The sequence below is a fragment of the Alternaria hordeiaustralica genome, assembly GCF_023758085.1.
Source record: "Alternaria hordeiaustralica strain BMP 2776 chromosome Unknown scaffold_19, whole genome shotgun sequence".
NCBI lineage: Eukaryota > Fungi > Ascomycota > Dothideomycetes > Pleosporales > Pleosporaceae > Alternaria > Alternaria hordeiaustralica.
The window spans coordinates 492766-508437 of NW_026056791.1; the positions used below are offsets into that span (position 1 = coordinate 492766).

At 54.4% G+C, this 15672-nt stretch overlaps 5 protein-coding genes across 5 annotated transcripts; 2 read left to right on the forward strand and 3 right to left on the reverse strand.

Annotated features, from left to right (window-relative positions):
* Positions 1 to 941: 941 nt before the first annotated feature.
* J4E84_008066 (uncharacterized protein) lies at positions 942 to 3321 on the reverse strand (the record flags this gene model as incomplete). Its single annotated transcript, XM_049390644.1, has 6 exons — positions 942 to 1094; positions 1148 to 1375; positions 1429 to 2423; positions 2481 to 2638; positions 2700 to 2851; positions 2902 to 3321. 6 exons carry the CDS (start codon positions 3319 to 3321, stop codon positions 942 to 944), a joined length of 2106 nt encoding a protein of 701 aa, XP_049241745.1.
* A 1223-nt stretch (positions 3322 to 4544) lies between these two features.
* J4E84_008067 (uncharacterized protein) lies at positions 4545 to 5329 on the reverse strand (the record flags this gene model as incomplete). Its single annotated transcript, XM_049390645.1, has 4 exons — positions 4545 to 4664; positions 4719 to 4910; positions 4964 to 5183; positions 5292 to 5329. The coding sequence occupies 4 exons, from the start codon at positions 5327 to 5329 to the stop codon at positions 4545 to 4547; spliced, it is 570 nt and encodes a 189-aa protein (XP_049241746.1).
* A 264-nt stretch (positions 5330 to 5593) lies between these two features.
* On the forward strand, positions 5594 to 6973 carry J4E84_008068 (uncharacterized protein; the record flags this gene model as incomplete). The annotated part of the gene is made up of 4 exons (XM_049390646.1): positions 5594 to 5734; positions 5805 to 5931; positions 5978 to 6237; positions 6284 to 6973. The coding sequence occupies 4 exons, from the start codon at positions 5594 to 5596 to the stop codon at positions 6971 to 6973; spliced, it is 1218 nt and encodes a 405-aa protein (XP_049241747.1).
* A 1600-nt stretch (positions 6974 to 8573) lies between these two features.
* J4E84_008069 (uncharacterized protein) lies at positions 8574 to 9899 on the forward strand (the record flags this gene model as incomplete). Its single annotated transcript, XM_049390647.1, has 2 exons — positions 8574 to 9087; positions 9157 to 9899. 2 exons carry the CDS (start codon positions 8574 to 8576, stop codon positions 9897 to 9899), a joined length of 1257 nt encoding a protein of 418 aa, XP_049241748.1.
* A 3633-nt stretch (positions 9900 to 13532) lies between these two features.
* On the reverse strand, positions 13533 to 15106 carry J4E84_008070 (uncharacterized protein; the record flags this gene model as incomplete). Its single annotated transcript, XM_049390648.1, has 2 exons — positions 13533 to 14614; positions 14665 to 15106. The coding sequence occupies 2 exons, from the start codon at positions 15104 to 15106 to the stop codon at positions 13533 to 13535; spliced, it is 1524 nt and encodes a 507-aa protein (XP_049241749.1).
* Between the last annotated feature and the right edge of the window lie 566 nt (positions 15107 to 15672).

Below are 15672 nucleotides of genomic sequence, written 5' to 3' on the forward strand. Positions count from 1 at the left end.
GCCGCTTCATCCTCGTCATGGGCATTGCCTTTGGCGGTACGACGTACCTCATGGAAGCAGCCCAACATACACCAACCATCTACGATCTACCCATTCACATTCACGACTACGGTCACAACGCCATCCCTACGATAGCTTGCACTCAAGACATGCATGCACCTCCGGTTCAGGTCCAAAAAACAAGAACTTATTCAGGCATTAAGTCATCTCGAATGATAAGAATGTGTCGCACTGTCTTTAGCATCTTCCACTCCATCTTCTTCGGCCTCTCCCCTCTCCACTTCTGCCTTGCAGCTCGCAATTGAACAACAACAGTATGAAAGAAAAAATGGTATAGCAAAGACGGGTCTCGAACCCAATCCACCTTCAACCCCAACTTCCACGTCTCTCTTTTCTCTCGCTCCTCTCCTCCGTGTTCCCTTCCGCTCCGCTCCTCGAATCGTCGTAATCAAGCAAAGACAACAAAGTAAGCCTCCTACACACAAAGTGCAGATAAGCGAATGCAAGAAGAATACATATGTGTGAGAGTGTGTTTGTGTGTGAACAGACAAGGAGAATATTTGTAGGTAGGTAGGTAGGTAACGATAAGTATGGAAAGACAAAGACCAACGACATGATCAGAGTAAATAGCGTGGTTGCGTAATCAAGAACAGCGCCCAAGGAAGCCATAGCAAAACGCCCGATAACAACAACAGAAGCATATAAAAGGGGTTTGAAGGGACCAATCGCCGCCCTGTCTCCTAGCCCAAAGCCCAAAGGAAGCCCCGTTATGCTCCAATATGAGAGAAGAGATGATGGCCCAAAAAAGCGATCGATGTAGATAGAGCGCCGTCTCGAAAGACGAACATAAAGGGTATATGAAAACAAGAGGGGGTTTTGTTTTTTGTTGTTCCACCAAAACAGCCAGCCAGCCAATTAACTAACCGACGACGACGACGATACTATACTTCGGTGGGATTGGGGAAATCAAAGTCGCTGACTAGATTGCCAAAAGCGTCATTGTCGTTGCCCGTCTGTAGAAACGAGTCAAAGTCGAAAGTTTCGAGGGCGCCAGCGTCGTCGCCAAAGTTGAGGCCGAGATCGAAGCCGTTGGGCTGTTAAATCTGTTAGCAGATCTTACGCAAAGCAGAGAGAGTCTAAAACTTACGTCACCATCAATGTTACCAAACGGCGGACCCCCGTTGTCCATGTTTTGATCGGAAGGCGGTTGGGGTTGCACAGGTTGCGGCTGGCCGTTTTGTCCCTGGTTGAAGGATTGCTTGTGTACTGGCGTGATGGGTGCGACGGGAGTGGAGGATGTGGGTGTCGGTGGTTCTTCGCCGTTTGTCGTGGCGGGAGTAGAACCTGCCGCCCCCTTTTTGTTGTTTGCGGGCTTCTAAAATCAATATCAACGATGCTCGAGGGTTTAGGAGAAGCGCGAGACGTTACCTTATTGTCTTTGGTCACCTTCTTCTTGGGGTTGGCTTTGTTTCCTTGATTCGGGGTCGGTGGTGCCTGGTTAGACACGGATGGAGAGGGTTCTGGTCGGGGTGGTTCGTTCGTGGGCGCTGGAGGCGGTGGCATCTGTTGCCGCTGTTGAGGGTTTTGGCCCATTGGTCCTCCCATCTGCTGGCCACCTGGACCCATCATTCCTGGTTGCGGCCCTCGCCAACCGTTCTGTTGCATCTGGCCATTGCGCATGGCTTCCATTTGCGCAGGCGTTAGTTGCTGACCATTGAAGTTGGGCGGCTGCGGATGTGAGCTCGGAGGCCGCATCATGGGGTTGCCGTTCGGGCCGGACATATTCTGGGGATAGAATTGTGGAGGCATTCCTGGGGGTGCCAGACTGGGGTCGAAGTTCATGTTGGGTGCGGGAGATGCACGTTGCTGCCCCATCATTCCCTCAGGCATAGGCGAGCCAGGCAGATTTTGCTGGCCGAGCTTCGGTGTGCCTCGCTTCATCTGGTCGGCGGGGTTGGGTGATGGGCCGCCGGCTCTGCTACCTTGAGGCGACATGGCTGCGCCAAAACCTGGGGCGCCAATAACGCCCTGCTGAGGATGTCCAGATTGATTGTCTTGCTCTTGGCGGGCCATGAGTAACCGTTTCTTGTTCTGCTGCTCGAGCAGCATGAGCTGCATCTGGTAGTCCTGCAGCGCGTGGTTGCCCTGCTGGGGAGCGCCTGGAGGGTTGTTGGGCATGTTGCCGGGCCGTGGACCGTTGCCGGCGAAGGCTAGGTCTTGCCCGTCGAGGCCGGACTGGGCCATGGGGGAGCCTTGGACGCCAGAGTTCATACCCTGGGGGGAGGAAGTGTTACTCATTGCCACTCTGTGTTGATGGGCCAGACTTTGGGCATATACCTCGATGTTCTTCTGCTGCACACCTGGGCCTTGCGGCATGAACTCATTGAACTGGTTGCTGGGCATGTTACCGGCGTTCATACCACCTGTGGGCGGGTCTTGATTAGCTTGTACTCTCCACATGGGTGTGACAGATGACGTACCGTCGACGCGGGGGCGCTTGTTTGGGGAAGGGGCATTTTCGTTGGACCCTGGCGAGTTGGGGCGGTTGCCGTTCATGTCCATGTTGGAGCCGTCTCGTTGCATCTGAATCATGTTGGGGTTCTTCATGGGCTGCATGCCCGCCATGGGGTTGCCGGCGCTGGGGGGAGTTAGTCGGGGTTCGAGCATCGCGAGATCGCAGAGACAGTGCGAGGGCTTACGGTCGGTTGTTCATAGCGGCTGCCCGCTTGAGGTCGGTCTGGTTGCCGTTGGTCATGGCACCGTTCCGCATCATGTACTGGGCGCCGTTCATGGGGTTGGTGGCCATCATGAGGCGCTGGTCCCGCTGCTGGTTCTGGATGTGGCCCAGATTCTGCGTCTCAGTCAGTACGCTTCCGTGTCTACATCTGCGCGGCTACCTACCCGGTTGTGGCCGAGATACTGGGCGGCGTTCTTGGGCCCGCCGCCGCCGCCTCTCGCAGCGGCGAAGATGTCCCAGAACTGGACCCACCAGTCGAGCAGGAACGAGTTGTCGGCGGCCTGGCCCGGGGGCATGAGCGGCAGGGGCAGGTCGTCGGGCATGTCGATGTCGCTGGCGCCATTGGGCTTGTTGTTGGGGCTGGCCTTCTCCGTGTTGAGCTTGAGGTCGCAGTCGAGCATGGCGCGCGCGAGGGTGTGGTGGCGGTTGCGTAGGAAGTAGTCGTAGATGTACGTGTTGAGCTTTTCCTTGGGGTCCTGGTCGCCCATGCGTTTGGGATGCGCCATGTTGCCCATGATGGGGGTGCCGTTGAGGGAGCCGTTCGCATTCATCTGCGCCATCTGCGCCATTTGCTGGTTCTGCATCGCGAGGGAAGGAGTCGGGCGGCGCGGCAGGCGCGGTGGACGGGTGGGGGGTTAGCGATAGGTGCGCGGTGGTAGCAATAGACGCGCTGTGTTGTGCACCTCGGTGCTGGACGGGCCTCTACAACAGCATGGGAGGGCGTCGCCACGGTGCGTGTCGGAGCGGAGCGTCGTGCCAAGGACGGGTGGAGGACGACGATGGCGTGGAGGTCGCGCGAGATGGCAGCTCTGGGGTGCCGGGTGTGGGTAGCGACGCTGGTGTCGTCGCGATGAAAAGGCGGCGGCTGATGCACGGTACTATGGGTCGGGGGGTTAGCGTGAAGGAAGGTCTTGAACAGCGCCCTGGAGGGACCTCACGGCGCGCTACACGGGTCTGCCAAGAGATGCGATCACGACAACAACACCTGCGATATCTTTTGCCTGCACGAGAGGGCGCGATTGAAGCAACTGCACAACGAGACTGCAGCGGGATCGTGCAAACTCTGAGCTGCTCAGCGCGAGGGGAAGAGCGGCCGCTCGTGAGCTGCGCCAAGTGGTCCACGTGATCTCGGTATTATTAGATCCCCTATGCTCCAGCCTCCCATTGCGCAGCATCGCGCTCTCATCAGAACGGCCTCGATATTTGCTTTTCTATTCGCATAAAGCAATTCAAGACGTCAGACATGGCGGAATTGAAGTGTCGTGACCGCATCGCCGCTGGTATGCACCAGGACCGATATCTAGGGAGGTTGGTGGGGCACATGTAACGCGAACCCGACCGTCATGCCCCGACCAGTACTGGCAGCAGATCATACATACACCCTGATGGGTTCACCGACTTGGTCGTAGTTGCGCGAAATCTAAGTCAACAAGTCCTACACAGTAAGATTAAGGGGCTGCAAAGACTAAATGCACAATGTAGCATGCGAGGCCGCCTTCAGCCATCAATGGTGCGTCGACGGTGTGGTAGTGCAATTGCGCGATTGCAATTACCCTCTAATTGGCTTCCATGGCCGTCGTCAATAGTGCACCCTATCTAGTCGTGCATCGAGTCTGAGCACGAATCGTCTGCCCGACTCCATGACAGCACGACAGTATGCAATTCAGACGACGTCTTCAGAGAATGCCTACCTCCAGGGCTTCCTATCGCATATCTCTCCGTTACCTCCACACTATACATGGATCGGCGAATGCCTGCTTGCTAAACCTAAATAGCAAGTGTAATTTCTCCTCGACCCTACCTCATTCTACTCGTCATCGGGTGGCATCTCGTCGTCAATGTAGCGGATCAGCGTTATCCGCATCTCCGTCGTGTCGTTGCCGCGAAGGACGTCACTGACAAAGTGCGCCTCAACCTGCATGTGTACCTGGTGGGTCTTAGTCCGTTGCCCACGCCTCATCTTGATGCAGTATATACGTACCATCTCTAGTGAACCCCGCAGCACGCCCACCAGTATGTTGGAGAACCACAATTCGTCCTGCGCTCGGCCGTCGTCAGGCAGCTCTACGAAGTCGGCCAGCGGGTTCTCCTCGAAGATGAGGGAGAACTGCTTGTTGTCGCTTGACCAGTTGGTAATTGTCGGTGTGATATTCAGGAAGATCTTGAAGCCGACCTACAACCGCATGTCAGCTTGCGGTCTATATCCCATTGACTCGGTGGCGCTACCTTTGAGATCATCTCTGAGACCTCGCGGAAGTTGGTGCAGGCAGGCGCGCTCGACTTGGCCAGGAAGTCTTCAATCAGCCGTATTCCGATGTTGTACCCCATGCGCTCCAGTTGCTTGTTGACATCGGCGTAGTTGTATTCGTAGTCCTTGCATAGTTGCGCGACAATGGTGCCGTATGTGAGGGTGACGAGTTCGGCGCTGACCTTGTCTACTCGAGTCCTGGCACCGTCAGAAGCGGTCGCTTATAGTGGCCATATGCGAGACTTACTTCCACACTCTGACATCTATTAGCACATGTGCAGCAACTACTAGACGTCTGGAGCTCACTCCTCGCCCATGCGGGCTGCTTTGGTCGATGACGCCATGATTGCGGGGATTTAGTCGGACGATGTGTGTGGTGTCGAAGTGTGAGAGTAGACTGTTGCGCGTGTTTGGTATATGAAGTCGCTGATATCAAGTCGTGTTGTTGCGTCGGGGAGCATGCGGACTGCGGAGGAGCGTACCTGGGACGCCCGGGCCCTAGCGCAGATCTGCCTTGAGGAAAGTTTACCAGCTACAAGTGACCACAACCACCGCGCACCAATCCACAGACCCCACACGTATACCGAATCAAGCACCCCTCCATCGCCATGTCGAGAGAAAAGCGACCCGCCAACGAGGCTTTTGGCACGAGCCAGCTGGTCAAGCGCACCAAGTCGGACGCGAACCTGGGAAGCTCTGCAGTAGCCGTCGTAAATGGCTCGGGCGCAAATGGCGCGCTGATACAAGCGGTATGTTATGCCCACGGACTTTTGATAGAGTACCAAGCTGAAGATTGCGACGTGCTGACAGGTGCTGTAGGGCTCGCGTACCAGCGCGCTGCAGTCGCCGGTTATGGAGTTGACGGGCCATTCTGGGGAGATCTTCGCCGCGCGCTTTGATCCGACGGGACAATACATAGCTTCGGGCTCCATGGACCGCTCTATATGTCAGTCATGTGTGAACGCGTGAGAGATATGCGCTAACATGAACAGTACTCTGGCGCAGCTCTGGATCATGCGAAAACTACGGCATTCTCACTGGACACAAGCAGGCAGTCCTGGATCTGCACTGGTCGCGCGACTCCAAGGTTCTCTTCTCCGCCTCGGCAGACATGCACCTAGCAAGTTGGGATGTGGAGACGGGAGAGAGGATACGAAGACACCCAGGACACGACGAGGTTATCAACTGCATGGACGTGAGCAAGCGCGGTGAAGAGATGCTTGTCAGCGGATCAGACGACGGCTACATCGGGGTGAGTGCATTATCATACCATCTTGGAACACTTCTAACTCTCGCAGATCTGGGACACGAGAACGAAAGACGCAGTAACGTTCATCCAGACCGACTTCCCCATAACCGCCATATGCCTGGCCGAAGCCGGCAACGAGCTCTTCACCGGCGGCATCGACAACGACATCAAAGTCTGGGATCTGCGGAAACAGGCCGTCACATACACACTCCTCGGTCACACCGACACCGTCACTTCGCTACAAATGTCCCCAGACAACCAAACCCTCCTCTCCAACGCACACGACTCGACCGTCAGAACGTGGGACGTGAGACCTTTTGCGCCTGCAGACAGGCGCATCCAAACATACGACGGAGCCCCCACGGGTCAAGAGCGCAACCTGCTAAAGGCAAGCTGGGACTCCAAGGGCGAGAAGATCGCAGCCGGTAGCGGAGACCAGAGCGTAGCCGTTTGGGAAACCCGAACAGGAAAGCTACTGCACAAGCTCCCCGGCCATCGAGGTGCCGTCAACGACGTGCGGTTCCACCCGCTCGGTGAACCAATTTGTAAGTACCCTAAATCTCCTTTTGCATTCGTCCCTCTACCTGTTCTCCGCTCTGGACCCCGCGCTACGCTTCAGCTTTCCGACCGGATGGCGGTCATGGCGGATTGTGTTTGGAGAACGAGCGAACAATTTCGGTGGTTAGCGCTTGAGGCGGATAGGAGAGTAGTCCTTCGCATTGACACTCTTCACCGCTGAACACAAAGCTGTAATCTTTCGAACACGAAGCTAACTTGGCAATCTTAGTGGTATCCGCATCTTCAGACCGCAAGCTCATGGTAGGCGAGCTAGGCAAGTGAACGTGGAGATGAAGCAACTTGGCTACGCAAACATGCTTCGAGATGGATCATCAACCCCCGGGGGAAAAACGTGGAGAGAAAGGCCCGAGGAACATCCGGCCCCACGGTACGTCAGAAGGCGTTGTTTACATATAGAACTGGATACGCCGGTGCGACATTTGACAGGGTACGGAGTCGCATGTACTGTCTTCCACAACACAGCGAAGGAAGGGGGTCAAAAGACGCGTCGAAGACACGAATCTGTTTACTTTTAGCAGAACAGTATGACGCGCAACACCATCGACAATGTAAAGAGTAAACAAAATACCACCAAAGTCAATCAAGATGAATACCCGCGTCTTATGCACCGTTATGAATGCCGTTGCACGTAAATAGCACACTTGCGAAGCTACTGGTGCTCAGTCGTTCCTCATTGGGGTAGACGTTTCATGTTGTTTTTGTGCGAGCCAACCAGCGTGCTGCGGGCCTGACGCTTTTGCTACCAGCGACTTTTCCGGTCAACCACCACAGGCCCGCCAGACTCGAGAACATCTAGATCTGATGCACCGATACATGCGAACCGCGGTCCGTGACACGTCCTGGATCGCTGCTGCTGCCGGGCTCATGGCGGAGACGCGTTTCATCTTTCCAGCGATCAAAGTCTGATACGCCACTCGTCGCGGAAACGCATGGCGCTCAATGCTTTCTCGACTTCTGACCGTCCATCGTTATTGGGACGCTGTGACCCATGTCATCTTTTGGTGCGGAGCTCGCGACCACCACCTCCTCTCCTACTCTTTCATCTCCTTCGTGTTTGTCTTGCATCTATTTTCCTTCCAGTCATTGGTAATAGAGGTAGCGGTTGCTGTGCTCCTGCTTGTTTCGCTTCTTTTCATTCTTTTGCGCTCGTTTGGCCGAGGTGCGCTGCTGGATAGCCCTGTCTGGTCCTTTTTTCCCACTCTTTTCCCTTTTACTATTCACTTTGAGAGTCTGAGAAGATCTTTGTTTCGACGGCTTTTCGAGAAAGTTAAGAGGTTGGTAGCCAAACGGTTCGCTCTAACTGGATTACTTTGCATATGCTGGGTAGGGTCTTGGGCAAGGGCGAGATCCATTCATTGTTCTTTCACTCCACACTTTCTGTTCCTGGAAACGGTTCGGGTACACGGCGTTCCTGCATTGGTTCTGGAGTATCCTTTCTCTTATTCGCCCTTGTCTTGTCCTGAGTGAAATCAGCACAGAGACCTTCGGCTAGCACGACGCGTCTGCTATAAGGGATTCACGTACGCCCAAGATAGAACTTGGGGGCTCGTAACCGTATATTTCTGGACTTGAGGGAACTACCGCGCTATATACGGATCGCCATGTTTCGGTCACCACTCTTCGCTTGGTCGCCGCGGCCAGACCAGAACCAGGACTTTGACGCAACGCCGGCAACGCAGTCGACATCTCGGTTCAGCGCGTTCCGCAGTAATGTGCGGGGGATGGTCAACGGGTCGTCGATATACTCGCAGTCGCCGGCTATGAATAACAACAACAATATCAACACGCCCAAAACGCCCTTCCTGGGCTTCTGGAACCGCCAACAACCGGCCAACCAGGACGGGCTACCCACCCATCAGAACGCGCATCGCGAATCACATGATTCGAGGGCTCCATTTCATGCGCACCACACCGCGGGCTCCTACATCGGCGCCATCAACCCGCCTCAAGATCCGCAGGAACCAACCACACTCTACGCTCGTCACCCAGCCGATGTACCACTGCCCAACCAGCAGGAAGGCTTCGTAGACCCAGAGATCCAGCAACTACAAGACGAGATAAACGGCCGACGACACAAGCGACGGAAGCACCGAAGGAGAAAGCACCATCGCACCGAACGATCCGCATCCAACGCATCCAGCGGTTCGAACGGATGGGTACGCAGGCGAGAACAGCGCGGCACCACCGCAGTATACATCCGCGGATCAGCTGCACGCGGGAAGATGATCGCATGTGTGATATCCGGCACCTTTCTCATCACCATCCTCGCAATCTGTAAGTCTACCATCCCACCCCACCCCACCCCCAAATACGTATCAACAACTAACGTCTATCCCCCCACAGACCTAGCAATCGCCCTAACCAACCGGTCCCTCGGCCAAGAAATCCACATCCTCTTCATCATGGTCCTCCTCACCATAACAATCTTCTTCTGCCACTCCCTCATCCGCCTCTGCATGCTCATGCTGAACCCGCCGCGCCACGAACACCGCGCTGCCATGCCCGACATGACGGGCGGCGGCGACGGTTTCCAGCCCATCGTCCCCATTCGCGTGCACCTGCGGCGCGACGAGGAAACCGCAGAAGACGCGGATATGGATGACGTGTTGGAGAACGACATGGTGGGTGCGAGTGGGGATGAGGAGGGCAAGAATATGCCGCCGCCTCCGCCGCCGGCGTATGGGCTTTGGAGGAGTAGTGTGAGGGTTGATCCGAATCTGCTTCATTGGCAGAGGGTTGATGATGCGACAAGGGGTAGTGCTATCTCTGCTGCTCCTCACTCTACCCGTGCCTCGCTCTCTGGTCCTGCGGCTCTCGCAGCAGCTTCTCTCCGCGGCAGCGCAGCCTCTATATCGTCACATCAGCCTCCCCGGCACCAGCAAGAAGGTCCCCGCCCCCCTTCTTACGCCTCGGAAGACGGCGTAAGTTACATCGTTGAAGCGGAACCGAGACACACGACGAATGTACGGGATAGCACGAGGGGTGCTTTGAATGACATTCATCCTGCGTGGCGCCCTGGGTATGCGATGAGTGAAATTAGGGGTGGCGAGTTGCCGGCGAGTGCTATGAACGGTAGTCGCTCTTAGGAGCCGTATGGCTGTTTGTTTGCTATCGAAGTCGTGCATAGCGCGTCGCCCATTTGTTTGGTTATTATACTCTGTAGCGTTCTAGCATTGCGTATGTGTGTTTTGAGTACTTGAGGAGTGTGTACAATGGCATCGTTATACCACTTTCCAATCTTGCATCTCCTGCCCTCTATTCTCTATACTGCATTCTCAAGCTCACCACTTGATGGACGCGCTCTTCATCTCCCACGTTTCTCCCACTCTTACCCGCGCTCACCTCTCTCGCTCTTGCTTCTTCCATTATTCGGCTCTTGTCACGCAGATGAGGTCACACCGTTGGTTATGAAACGCGCAGAAGAACGAGGTGTACGTCACGCATGTTGTGGATATAGCAAACAGTTTCAGCCTCTTTGTTTGAGCCCTGGAGGGGTTGTTCTTGTCTTTTAGTCATCGGCACTGCGTACGTCATTGGAAGTCGCATATTTTCGTCTTTTGGTTCTGTGGCTGGTTCGTTGTTCTGATTTCTGAAGGTAACTCGTTCTAGCGGCTATGCGCGAAGTCAGTGTAGTGTATTCTATCCACGGTATCGCTCTGTGTCTCGAACACGATATTTCTCAAGTTGTCATGTTGATTGACATCAAACGCTTTGGGGGCGTCCATTGGAAGAGCATCCTTTTCATTCCTTCCTCCGCTTTTCTCGTCATTCTATTCCCCATATCCCACAAGTCCCGGTCATTCAATGCCTTCTCGCCCGTGAAGCATCGCTAGGTAGTCCTCAGATACCCCGTCTCAAACGTCCCCCTTGACCCAGCCTTCTCTCTTCATATCAATCCAAGTTAAAACCAGACTGTTCCCTCATGGCTTCATCTCTCTCCCTTACATATATGTCCAATCTATCCTCCTCCACCCTCCTCTTCCGTGACCAATCCTGCCAATCACGCCAATACTCTTCTCGGAGCGCGGACCACATAGCGCGTCGACCCCCTTCCACGTCCCTTTTGTTATTAGACAGGTCCGTAGCAAATTGGTACCCTCTTTGCTGCACCTCGACCGATTTGAGCTTCGCATGCCGATTCTCAACGCGGCTAGCTAGTACAGTGGCAGAAGCAGAGTATGTCGCGCTGATGAGCTTCCCGTGCCCGTCCATCCAGATATCCGGCAGCTTGTCCTCTGCAACGTCCCAGCCAGCTATGACATCAGATAGGAGCAAGAAGACTCTTCGCTCCAGATCTGGCAGGGGAATCTTGCCACTCTGCAATGCTTCGCACGCATCTGCCCCCGGGCGCTTGAGCGAGATGGAGATGCTCACCTGTTCTTTTGCGGCATCTTTCAACGCCTTTATGAGGCCTACGACGTTGATACGCAGCGTGCTTAGTGATGTTGCGGCGGCGGTTTCGAAAACGAGAGCGATGTTGAACGACGCGATGGATCTATCCCATCTGGGTACGAAGAAGCAGCAAGGACGTGTAAGGCAGTGTACTCGTAAAAAGTGGAAGTCCTTGAAACTGGTCCTACTCTTGGTACTTGTTTTGACCATGGTAACGTTCGTGTTGTGAGTCAACATGTTCCTGATTCTGAAATCAGAACGTGACTTCCTGCTGAGCTGCCAGATGTTCAGCTGTAGCCCGTGTATGGTATGATTATCAATGTCTAGTATTGGACCTTCAGGCGATAGTGCCGCTAGGTTGATGATCTTTGACAGGACACTTCGAGGAAGGTCCAGGAGGTGGCGTGGCTTTGAGCCTAGTTGTCTGATGACGACGTCTCCATTCTGGTCCACTGCGAACTCCCTCCAGTGACTATGTTCCTTGTCTTGTCAAATGTGACTCGCATGTATCGTTCCACAAAATGTATGCTGACAGAGTGAATAAGCCGGTCGAAATTGGCGAATCTTTGTAAACTAAATTGTCCGTTTCCGATCAAACTGGAGAAGACCGCATTGAAGTCGTTGACTAAGTCTCTCGGATACTGCCTTTTCTGTACCTCATACCGCTTCTTTTGTTCCTCAGTCCGTGCGAAGGAATTCTCGCACTCAGGGTCCAGTCTCCTCCCAGTGCAAGCGAATGTGATTGGTGACTTTTTTGCACCGTTCTTCCAAAGCAATCGTAACAAAGGCAATGCATCGAAACCATCAAATTGATGCTTGCAAGCGGGATAGCACATAGCTTCGACATCGATATGTACCTTCTTTAGCATCCCAAACTGACTGCCAATGTTGGATAGCCATACGGAAGCATATGCGAACTGATGATAAGCTTTCCCATTGAAATCGTCATAGCGCGGGTTATTCCTCCCATCATGGCGATCAAGCACACGCGAGAAAACAAAGGTATTGTCGCTATAAAACACACTAGCTGCCTCATGGTATATCTGTCGACAGACCAGCAGCAGCGGTAATCCCAAGTGGAAGTCGTGGGTGAACTCATCATCGGCGCCAATTCTGGACTCGAGTTCCGTCTCAAACCTGGCTGTCAGGGCGTAGAATCCCTCATCTGTGTCGTAATTTCTTCGTTTGGGTTCGACCGCATGGTAAGCATCGGTGTTGTGAAGGAGGATTGGTTCAGCGCGTTTGAACAGTTGTTCGTAGATCAAGTTGCGAATCTCGCCTGGCCGGTCAAGGAATGAGGGCTCGCTTGGATCGGCTGGGTGTGAGTCTCGCTTTGGAATTTGCATCCTGGCAATGGTGCTCGACACTGTTGGATGGAATTATGCTATGGACGATGCGCGACGAGAGAGCGACGAGTTGTGAGCTACCGCGAGCAGCTCTCACGAGGACAGAAGCGACAGTGTATACAGATCTGAGGTGCTTGCCTGCAACGCGGTCGCGACAGTGAAACCCGCAACAAAAGATCGGAAAGCGATTGCTGATATTGTTGCGCGCAAAACGAGCAACTCTCTGCAGTATCGTCGCCCGGAGAGACACGAGAGCAATCGCGAGAAGCTCAAGCTTGCCGGCGGGAGTTTACGGCGCCAACGAGCGAAGAGGTGAGATGCAGCTCCAAGGACGCGCCGTGACGATTGTAAACAAGGCGAGGTTTGCTTCAGGCGCCCATCACACCTTCCCATCCTCGACGAACGCCAAGACACACGCGATAGAATCGCGTCGCACACAGCCACACGTGCGAGAAGAGGGAATGGCGAAGAGTAATCATACCGGAACGTTCAAATTGAAAGGCGTAGAGAACGAGTCCATTGCCATGTTGAATACCTAGGTATGCTGGTACTAAAATGCCGGCACAGCACGACCGAGTAACACTACATATAATCGCAATGCAGCTGTATGCATACTCTTTCGATCCGCAGGCAGGCGATGGCCTGGTAATGTTGTCATTTTCATCCATGTAAGCGCTGCATATACCTCAAATCTCGTGTTCTTACATCAATTTTACCCTTTCGACCCATTTCAGTTCTTGTAGAGAAATCAAACTGTATGAGATTACTTAGACGCAACCAACTCTGTAGCTTAGCTTCTAATAGATAGAATCTATTGAAGCGACACACGCATGGCTGCATACTGCAATTACGAGGTGTTTAGAAAACGTACCTGCATTGCAATTACCCAATCGCGTTGTGCTCGCATTAGTGCACCAGCACGCTCAACAAAGCAATAGAGAATACCAGATTCATACCATCATTCCATAATACCATCATACCCTAATCATAAAACCCCAAGATCTTATTCGCCCGATCCAAGATAACCCTCTCCCCCGGTCCCAGCCCTTGCGCATCACTATCCCACTCTTGTAGCCCCATAGCCCTTTTCCCATCCTCCCCAACCAACTCTTCCATATCCCCAGCTGTAATACGCCCAACATGCTCACTCTCACCCACACCGCCACCGAAATCCGGACTTGGGGTACCAGCAAGGAACGTCTCGCGCTGACGAACAAGGTAATTGGCGTTATCCTCCGTCATAGGACAAGCGGGTATGTACAAGACGCTGGAGTCAGAAGATCCGGCGTGCGTCTTGTCGACGCTGTGAATGGTGTCGCAGTGCCAGGCTACGTAGTCACCCGGCCTGACCTTCGGCATATGAATCATAGATTTCTGCAAGTTGAGATGGGGATGTAGCAAATGTGACAGTTCCTGGCCGCGACCGGGTGTTGCGCCATGGACCCAGGCGTTTTGCGTCTTATCCATTTCCCAGTTATCGGAGGCGAGGAAATCGGCGGTGTTTGTGGTGGAGGTGGAGGAGGGTGTTTGCGCGCCTGGCTCGACGCCGCGTTTGGGGGAGAAGAAGGGGCGGAGGAGGTAGTATGCTGTTGCTTTCGCCAACAGCGGGTTGACTAGGAGTGTGCCTTCGAAGGGACCGGTGTTGGAGAGCGAGAGCCAGCCTTGGAACATGCGGAATGCGCTGCATGCTCCTACGCCTTGGTGCAGGTCTGAAATGACGGGGAGACGACAACTGGCTTCCCAGGGGTCGAAATCTTCCCATCGCCCTTTCCATACAGAGTCGTAGACTTTGCCTAGCCCGTAGCCTTCTTCGTCCCAGCGTTCTACGCTGCCGCCGTCGACGTGTGGGCCTAGGGCGAACTTGGCGTCGCCGGGGAGGCGCATGCGCAGGCGGTCGGCGTAGCTTATGGGGTGTTTTGTGGAGAGCGGGATGTGGGGGTTGAGGCTGTGCCAGTAGGACATGAGGAAGGATTGCGTCTTGAGGAGGTTCGGGTTACCGCGGGCGAGGAGCTGGGTGCGCGACCAGTAGAGTTCGAAGACTTGAGGATTGTCGGCGGGAAATGCTGCAGAATGGTTAGTTATGCGTATATTTCTGGGATGCGCGCAGACGTACCCTTTGTCTGAGGATTCTGGCGAATATACTTTCTCAAGTCTTCCTTCCATTGCAGCGCTTCCTGCTCTGGTACCACATTCCGGATGACAGCGACACCTCTCTTCCGCAGCTCACTGCTGAAAGACTCGGGCGCATTGTCGATATCCTTGAAATCAATCTCTGGGATAACCTGACTGCCACGCTCAACAATCAGCGGAATCTCCTCGCGCAGATCTCGAAGGAGGCGTTCCCAAGACTCTCGCACTTCGCCTTCGTGCCCCCGGATCAGACGGCTCTTGAGGTCCGCATATTCGGGCGTCAGAGGCGTAAACTCCTGTCCCGAGAGCGATGCGAAAGCGTCAGATATATCACCAGCGCGCTTCTGGGCTTGTGTCGCGGCGGTGCGCAATTGTGTGACGGCGCGTCTCGTCGGAGATCGGATGGTTCGGAGCGCGGAGAGCATCGCGGAGGTTCGTGTTGGGATTATTCGATTGCTCGATACTGTATCATGGCTTTCTCATCCCCAGAAGCCACCCATTATATACTGCTGCTTGCGCCGAGGTTGTACCAGCCTTCAGTGTAGTTCCGACAGTGTAGTGAAGCTCAAGCTGTCGAGAGAAGATACTGTACATTCGGAAGCTCTGCTCGACTGGGTATAGCGCCTTCTTTGAGCCCACCCAATCCACCATCCCCGTAACTACCACTACATGTAGAGCATCGTTCCCGACGACTCCATCTTAGACCGTCATCAGCTCTTAGATTCGCGAATGAGGCGATGAGGAACATGCTCTTCGGCGCGACTTGGTTGACGGACGCCCTGGAGTGGTCGCGCGGGAAACGGCCGCCAGACCCAATACCCCGCCATCCCACTCCTCCAAGCATCACCTTGCGCCCAAGATGACTTCCGCGCTGCCGCATAGCAGGTTAATAGGCAGGCTGAATCAACGGGCCGCAGTCCCACTGACCGCCTTCATCATCGAGGACCCTCATGGGCAGAATCGACGTAAAAGTGTAGCTTCGTCATGTGGG